The sequence below is a fragment of the Aegilops tauschii genome, chromosome 6 (assembly GCF_002575655.3).
Source record: "Aegilops tauschii subsp. strangulata cultivar AL8/78 chromosome 6, Aet v6.0, whole genome shotgun sequence".
Classification (NCBI taxonomy): domain Eukaryota; kingdom Viridiplantae; phylum Streptophyta; class Magnoliopsida; order Poales; family Poaceae; genus Aegilops; species Aegilops tauschii.
The window spans coordinates 164,469,389-164,477,818 of NC_053040.3; the positions used below are offsets into that span (position 1 = coordinate 164,469,389).

The 8,430-nt window shown below is 49.7% G+C and overlaps 2 protein-coding genes across 2 annotated transcripts; one reads left to right on the forward strand and one right to left on the reverse strand.

Annotated features, from left to right (window-relative positions):
- The first annotated feature begins 272 nt into the window (after positions 1–272).
- Positions 273–2,269, forward strand: LOC109754598 (lycopene beta cyclase, chloroplastic). Its single transcript, XM_020313513.4, has one exon. It carries the CDS (start codon positions 544–546, stop codon positions 1,996–1,998), a length of 1,455 nt encoding a protein of 484 aa, XP_020169102.1. The 5' UTR covers positions 273–543; the 3' UTR covers positions 1,999–2,269.
- Positions 2,270–2,350: 81 nt separating this feature from the next.
- LOC109754597 (protein STRUBBELIG-RECEPTOR FAMILY 8) lies at positions 2,351–8,014 on the reverse strand. The gene is made up of 16 exons (XM_020313511.3): positions 7,558–8,014; positions 7,314–7,449; positions 7,123–7,194; positions 6,949–7,014; positions 6,800–6,871; positions 6,618–6,689; positions 6,067–6,138; positions 5,912–5,977; positions 5,757–5,822; positions 5,329–5,654; positions 4,465–4,712; positions 3,821–4,092; positions 3,601–3,736; positions 3,369–3,508; positions 3,130–3,286; positions 2,351–2,820 (listed from the first exon to the last, which is right to left on the reverse strand). Exons 1-16 carry the CDS (start codon positions 7,634–7,636, stop codon positions 2,662–2,664), a joined length of 2,139 nt encoding a protein of 712 aa, XP_020169100.1. The 5' UTR covers positions 7,637–8,014; the 3' UTR covers positions 2,351–2,661.
- Between the last annotated feature and the right edge of the window lie 416 nt (positions 8,015–8,430).

The window sequence follows — 8,430 nt, forward strand, 5'->3', positions numbered from 1 at the left end:
CGGGCGGGCGGCCGACCCAAACGGACAAATGCGCCGTCCGTTTGGGTCGGCCCGTTGGAGTTGCTCTAAATGTGGTGTATTTTGTGAAGTAAATACTGTAAAGATTTTTTGGGAATTCACCACGGCCTATCATGTCGATTTCAAGCTGCCGTCCGCACTCGTCCTGACACGGACTGCTCGTTCAGCCCAGCCAATGTCGAACTAACACGCATGTAGGAGTATTTCTCAGATCCTCCGCTTCCGCTCTAGCGCCGCACTGCTCCGACGGATTTTGGAGGGTTTGAAGAGAGACAAAAGCATATCCATGTGTATTTTGTGCTGGCGGCTGCGGAACCGAGATGGGTTTCCCCTCCACCTCTTGTCCCGACGCTCGCACCACCTTCACAGGATCTACCCGGTGGAATCCGCCACCCACGGCCACGGACGGCAGGCAGTGGTGGCTCCCCCCACCACACCACTCCGCCCTCAGCTCCCACTCTACAATAAGTAGCTTATCGCCTCAGGATTACACGGCCACGCCGCGGCAGCGAATCCCCACCTCCCATGGCCACCACCGCCCTCCTCCTCCGCGCCCACCACGCCTGCAGGCCGCCGCCGGCCCCGCAGCCGGGGCGGGCGGCGATCGTCTGCAGGGCCACGGCGTCCGCGGGGCAGGCGCTGCGCTCGCTGGCCCCGCCGCCGCGGCCCGAGCTGCTCTCCCTCGACCTGCCCCGCTACGACCCGGCGCGCTCCCGGCCCGTCGACCTCGCCGTCGTGGGCGGCGGGCCCGCGGGGCTCGCCGTGGCGCAGCGCGTCGCCGAGGCGGGCCTCTCCGTCGTCTCCATCGACCCCTCCCCGGGCCTCGTCTGGCCCAACAACTACGGCGTCTGGGTCGACGAGTTCGAGGCCATGGGCCTCTCCGACTGCCTCGACACCGTCTGGCCCTCCGCCTCCGTCTTCATCGACGACCACACCTCCAAGTCGCTCCACCGCCCCTACGCCCGCGTCGCGCGCCGCAAGCTCAAGTCCACCATGATGGACCGCTGCATCGCCCACGGCGTCCGCTTCCACCAGGCCAAGGTCGCCAAGGTGGTCCACAACGAGGCCTCCTCCCTCCTCATCTGCGACGACGGCGTCGCCGTCCCGGCCACCGTCGTCCTCGACGCCACCGGCTTCTCCCGCTGCCTCGTGCAGTACGACAAGCCCTACAACCCGGGATACCAGGTCGCCTACGGCATCCTCGCCGAGGTCGACGAGCACCCCTTCGACATCGACAAGATGCTCTTCATGGACTGGCGCGACTCCCACCTCCCCGAGGGCTCCGCGATCAAGGAGCGGAACAGCCGCGTGCCCACCTTCCTCTACGCCATGCCCTTCTCGCCCACCAGGATCTTCCTCGAGGAGACGTCGCTGGTCGCGCGCCCGGGGCTCTCCATGGACGACATCCAGGAGCGCATGGCCGCGCGGCTGAGGCACCTGGGAATCCGCATCCGGAGCGTCGAGGAGGACGAGCGCTGCGTGATCCCCATGGGCGGGCCGCTGCCCGTGCTGCCGCAGAGGGTGGTGGGCATCGGCGGCACGGCCGGGATGGTGCATCCGTCCACAGGGTACATGGTGGCGCGCACATTGGCGACCGCGCCCATCGTGGCAGACTCCATCGTGCGGTTTCTAGACACCGGCAACGGCGGCATCGCCGGGGACGCGCTCGCCGCCGAGGTGTGGAAGGAGCTGTGGCCGACGGACAGGCGGCGGCAGAGGGAATTCTTCTGCTTCGGCATGGACGTCCTGCTCAAGCTGGACCTCCAAGGTACACGACGGTTCTTCAACGCATTCTTCGACCTCGAGCCGCACTACTGGCACGGCTTCCTCTCGTCGAGGCTGTTCCTGCCTGAGCTCTTGATGTTTGGGCTCTCGCTGTTCGCGCACGCTTCCAACACGTCCAAGCTGGAGATCATGGCCAAGGGCACCGTGCCTCTTGCCAAGATGGTCGGCAACTTGATACAGGACAAGGATAGGTGATGACTTAGAGGGTATGTATGTACCTGCATTTCTCATCTCAAGATCTTCATGGGGTCTTTGATTTTGGCATAGCTTTTCTCAAATGTATCTATGATTGGCAAAGAGGATTTAAATAGCACTGCTAGCAACAGCAGCTTAGGACCTCCAGAGAGATGTAACAATTCTTGCTGCTGCTACGTTATTGAGATTTATAGTTCATATACCGAGGTATCGCTCGCTCCATGTATTATATGTCATGGTGGACAAACACAGATCAAAGTTTTCCCATAAATTACTTACAAAAGGTCGCATAATCATAGGAATTTTAGCCTATACAGTAAGAACATGACGTAGGATGGAACGCAGTGCCAAGTAAAAGGTATGTACTTGTTTGACATCCAACAAAGTTATCCTGTTGCATTAACATTTCTTTTCTCTACCCCGACTAACATGCTGTACACACCCTTGATTTGAGAACACAGTTTAACTGTGAAGTAGACTACCCCGAACAAAATGAAGAGAAGAATGAGCATAATTGAACAATGTAAATACCAAAATTATCTTCTCAAATTCATTTGATCCTCAACCGTCTGAACAACTCATGTATCCAGTTCATATGCAGTCACCCAATTCTTGTATTTGACCCTCAGACCTTCTTTTCACTTTTGCCATTGAAGAAAATGCTCAGAAGGAAATGTCTCTCGTATCTCCTTCACGTTCTGGAGCTCTGTAAGAAAACCCTAGTTCCTCGCCTGATTGCCGCCTTACTATGCTAGCCCTCTGCATCAGGCGCACAAGTTGCTGGACAACCTCGGACATAGGAGGACGGAACTCTGGCTCCGGCTGCACAAAGAAATCACAGAAACAATTATTAGGTATTGGGATATGCCCCTGACATGAAATACATGTGGCAAAATATGCCAAGAACAAATTTTAAGAGATGAGCCAGGATAACTTCATGACACATGAATTTGCTTTGTAAATCGAAGCAACTCAAACATAGAGCAAGTAATTTAGTACTTGCAATATTAATCAGATTAGCCACGTTAGATTGCAAGAATCCGAACAAACTATTAGGGCTGTTTTTTCTTCTTTTATAAACTATTAAATGCTACGATACAACTGAGTATCTATCCCAAAGAAAGATGGTACCTGAACGCAGAGTGCAATTATGTCTGCAAAGCGAGAGAGTGATTTCGCAGGGTACATTCCATTCAATGCTGGATCAACCATCTTAGAAAGTGCATCAATATCATGAAGCTGAGGCGTAGCCCATCTAACAAGAGACTGTTCTGACCTCTCTCTAGAACTGCAACAGCCGTTCAAAAGTCATTTTACTAATTATAAGGTGTAACACAACAGGATCAGAATAGAAGCTAGAGGGTATATACCTGTCTAGTGGCTTCCTTCCGGTCAATAGCTCTAGCATCACTACTCCAAAACTGTACACGTCACTCTTTACAGTATAAATTCCTGACATGGAAAACTCTGGGGCACTGTATCCAAATGAGCCAACCACTTCGGTAGAAACCTGGAACGACAAACCAAGTAGTTAGTGCAGGTTACACCTACAGGTGCCATTTGAGAACTATCTCGGTACTTGGATGTATTTGTGATACTTGCCTGTCTCTCGGTATTGGGTGTCAAGGCAGCGAGCCCACAGTCAGATAAATGTGCATTATGCTCTTCATCAAGTAGGATGTTTGCGGACTTAAAATTTCTATGAACAACAGAGGGCAAGCACACCTCATGCAGGTATCTATACAAATGTTTGGAAAACGTTAACGTTATATGTGTCATCCACTAGAACCTTCAGAAATAGCAAGGGATTAAAGTAACTTACTCTAATGCCCGAGCAGTGCCTAGTGCTATTCTTACACGGATGTTCCATGTAAGTCTTCTGCTCATCTCATCAGAGAAGTGCAGCATATCATGCAGCGTTGCATTTCCAATGTACTCATAAACAAGAAGCCTTTGGGCATGCTCCACACAGTACCCTGTAAGCGGCACGATGTTTGGATGCCTAAGTCGTGACATACTTGATACAACCTCAAGGAAATCATCTTCTTCCTGCAAGGAAATAGCGGCACTGTCTACCTTCTTAACAGCCATAATCTGCAAAAGTGGCATAGAATTCAGCTGGAGTGCACAGCATTACAGAGGGGGAAAAGAGGAAGAGGGTGTATGTATTAAAAACCTCTTATATTCTTACATTTGCTGCATTTTATAGTAAACATGCTAGAAAACAATAATCGCCTGGGCAGTGTAACCAATTCTTATTCGATTAACCATGGTAAATGAATAATCTGCTATATTCATAATGCTCAAGTTCAAAATGCATAAAATAGTTTTGCACTCCAAATTGGCAAAAAAGGGAATAGAGCTGATTCAGCCACCCACGAATTGAGGTTTATGAGTATAACAAGGACTTGTTAAATTCCAGCAGGGTTATATAACTCATTTAAAACGGCAGGAAGCATATTTTACCTTTCCATTGGGGAAATCAGCCTTGTAAACACGACCAAGTGAACCCTCTCCCAGAAGGGAATCTTGACAGAAGCTATTTGTCGCAACTTGGAGGGAAGCCACGGTGTAAGGTGTCGCAGTTATGGGAACCTTTGTCTTTCTCATAGAACCAGTTTTACCATAAACCCTCTCGGGAGTCATTTTCTCAGCAGGCAGGACTTTCATAGCCGTATTTTCAAGACCTTGCTCTGGGATTTCCCTGTTAGATACTACAAAACAAAAACACAGATGGAAGGTAAAAATCTGAATTATGACTAACGAGTGTGCAATAAATTCAGTTAAAATACCGAAGATTATCAAATGAGCGAAATTGGGGAGGGGGCGAGGGGAACAGGGTTTGCAGTTTTTATGTGCTACCATTAGATCTATTGAGTGCATATTACAGACTATCCAAGATTTCAAGCTCTTCACTACTAGATTTAGTGCCGTGCCTCAAAAACAAGTTGCAGAACTAAACTGATCTTGATGCCAAAGGCTAGTAATGTGCTACCTTGTGCTGGAGGTTGCATCGTGAATCATAGTGTGCCATGTGAGTTTTGTTTATGCAGGCAAAAGGCACTAAATGACACTTAGGCTCTACGGATGGTCAGAACTCAATTATCTTAAAATGATATGGCTTGGCCTGTGAAACTGGGTTAATGAAGGTAGAAGAACATGATTTTCATTACTGATACATGCACCGGTTTCGGACCCAATCAAACAGCACTCAATTTTACGGTTGCCTTATCAGCTAACGGCAGTATCTCAGCTGATTGAAAATAGCATAAGATTATACTAGTAAAATACAGCAGCAAGAAAACATGCCAGCATAAGAAAGTGCAGTACCTTCCTCTATGTTCACTGATAGTGGACCTACAAAATCTTTGGATTCTGTGCTGCTATCATCCTTCCTTTTCCGAGATTTGCGAATGCATAATACCAAAAGAAGAAGCACACACAAAGCAGCAAGTATTGAGCCAACAATTATCCCCACAAGAGAAGCTGTCTGCAGACCATTCTTGCCACCTTGACTAGTGGAGCTCTCAGAGCCTTTTGGAGCATTTCCACTTCCCCCAGAACGGTTAGGACGACTGCGCGGCCTTCTAGGGGGTGGTGGCATGAAAGGTGGTGGTGGAGGAGCAGGTCCATTCAGGAATGAGTTTCCATTAAGTCTACAGTTGTTGTAATTGCAACAAGTTATTAGAATGTTTTAACGAGGATATCTACTAAGCCTACAGTTCGGGGCGGGGGGGTGTAAGCATTCTGGGACATACATCACGTCTGGGATTGAGCTGAATTCTTTTGGTATCCAGCCACTGAAATTGTTGTTTGCAATGTTTCTGTCAAAAATGAAAACTAGGTTAGCATTTTATCAAGCAAACGACAGGATGAGTTAAATAGTTAAATTGCCGCCTGAAAGCTCGCTTACAGGGTAGTAAGGCCTAGACCACTTAGAACATTGACAGAACCTGTTAACTGATTGTTTTGCATATAGCTGCAAAATGTGTTAGAATGTTGCAACCAGGGCTAAAAAGTTGAGCATAAAGTCAAATTGTGCTCTTAAGAAAATCACTGAATACTTACAGACTAGAAATATTTGATAGAGAGCCAATAGAAGTTGGAAGATCCCCTGTCAGTTTGTTGAAAGACACGTCCCTGTAATGCAGTATAAATAGCATTAGATGGATTTATGGAACTAAAGGTAAGAGTATGTACGTCAGTACCAACCAGAAGGTGATTTTATGACCATTACATGTTTGAAGGGTACAAGTGCATTTCAAAACAGAGATGATTAGGTATCTCATTCCCACCCTGTCACAGAGAGCACCCATCCCTTCTCAGTACAATCCTTTCACTACCCCTACTACCTAATCATCTCTGTTTTGAAATGCTGGGAGATGAGACTATGGGAGTTATTGGTGGATTGAGAGGGTTTCATATGAACTGTGAAGCCAGCAAATGAGTTATAGTAATTTACATTATTTATGCTCTTAAAAAATGAAGTTTGAACTATATTGGTTCCAGAAGACATAGATGCCATGTTGCGGAAGAAGTATCCCAAAAGTGCGTGGATGACAAAATTGCCTACAAATTCATAGTTTGCAAATAAAGAGCAGAGTTTGAAGATGCCTTACAACTCTGAAAGTGAACTGAGGTTTCCAAACAAATCGCCTATTTGTTGAGCCAGTGAGTTGTGGCTGAGATTGCTGCATAGAAAGGTTAACCGCGATCAGACATTGCCAGCAAAACTGAATGCTGATACATTCACACCCGTGCATATAGAACCGAAAAAGTTGCGAGGAACGTATTTTCTTACAGGTACTCAATCGAAGCCATGTTGGATATGGAGTATGGGAGATTGCCAGAGAAATTGTTGGTCGCCAGATTCCTACATCACCACATTCAGAGTGAAACCACCGACACAAACAAATTGCAGTAACAGATTATGCCAGGTAGGATACATACAGATATGTGAGATTTGGTGGCAGCTGGTAAGGAATTGAACCTTGAATTTGGTTGTTGCTCAAATCCCTGCAAGTAATGGAACGGGGGGGGGGGGGGGGGGGGGGGGGGGTCAATACGATGCACAAAGAGAAGAAGAAAAACGAGAACAGTGGGCGAGTTGTGGTCAGCTCTCACAATGTTTTGAGTGAGAAGAGATTGGAGAGCTCGTAGCCCAGAGAGCCGTTCAGACCTGTCCCCGCAAGCTTGCTGTTGGATATGAGACAAGAAGCACAAGCTTAGGATGCACGGAGTACTGGCAAAAATCAATCACCGGCCGAAAAGAAAAACAAATCAACGGGTCGAGGCATGCGAGGATGGATGTTTACATTTCGGTGACGCCCGAGCCGATGCAGGAGACGCCCTGCCACCCCGCGCCGCAGGGGTCGCCGCCGCCGCCGGCCGACCAGCCGGCCAGCTGCGGCGGGCTGTTCCAGGAGGTGTAGAGATTCCCCAGAGCGGCGGCTGCGCGAACCCAGGCATCGTTAATTATCACGCCCACCGACACACGCGCGAGAGATCAACAACAAAAAAAACTCGGGATCGGAAGCGGAGGCGAAGGCAGGCGCTCACCGTCGGAGGACTCGGTGGTGGCCCCCGCGGTCGCCGCGGCGAGGGCGACGAGGAGCCCGGCCAATGCGGCCGCCGCCATCCCCCACCCGCTCCCCCAGCACCAGCAGCGGGACTCTCGCTCTCTCTCTCTCGCCTGACAAAACCCACGCGCCTTTCCCAGGGGCCTCCTCGGTGGCTTGTACCGCCGGGCCAGGCGGCTAGGACACGGGGATCACCATGGGCGCCTTCTCTCTCCTCCCACTCACCGAGCGCGGGGCAGCGCAGCGCGGTCCAGCTAACGTGCGCGGCGCAAACAGCTAGCGAGGCAGCGGAAAGAGGAGAGAGAAATGCCTTGCGTCGTCCCGGCAGCAGATTTGGATGCGGCGTGGCAATGGGGCCGGCAAGACTTAACTCTCTTTTTCTCTCTGTCTCTCTGCTCGCGTCTTAAATTTTGGTTGGGTTCTGGGTTGGCTCGCTCGCTCGCTCTTGGCTCCCAGCGCTTTTGATTTGACCCAAAAAACGGGGGCAGGTGAAAGAAAGGTGAGCGCGAGGCGAGGCTGCCGGTGCTCGCGAATGGCGTGGGCGAAAGCGATTCTTTTTAATAGTACTACAGTGATTTTGTGCTTTGTGTTTGACTGAGGAGGCCAATAGTAGTTAACCTGGTCAAATGAGATCCTTCCGTTGCTTCGGCTCCCTTTCCACACAGGCTTTACTTGCGTACAGGTACAGTACGCCCCAGCCTTCGTTAACCACAACAAAAGTTACAAAGCCATATGCCAAGTAACCCGTTGATTACTTTGTTTGTGAAAAAATGGCTAATCTAGTTTGAAGTTCATTGTTGATGGATGGTTTACCTTTTTTCAGAACCGTTGAGATTGGTGCCTCACTTGTGGA

Excerpts from the sequence above, each read along its gene's own strand:
- LOC109754598 (XM_020313513.4), top strand. The coding sequence starts at position 544 with ATGGCCACCACCGCCCTCCTCCTCCGCGCCCACCACGCCTGCAGGCCG.
- LOC109754597 (XM_020313511.3), bottom strand. The coding sequence starts at position 7,636 with ATGGCGGCGGCCGCATTGGCCGGGCTCCTCGTCGCCCTCGCCGCGGCG. Across the intron at positions 7,195-7,313 it reads GGCTCGGGCGTCACCGAAAT|CAAGCTTGCGGGGACAGGTC; the intron begins GTAAACATCCAT and ends CATATCCAACAG. Across the intron at positions 3,509-3,600 it reads CACCCAATACCGAGAGACAG|GTTTCTACCGAAGTGGTTGG; the intron begins GCAAGTATCACA and ends TTGTCGTTCCAG.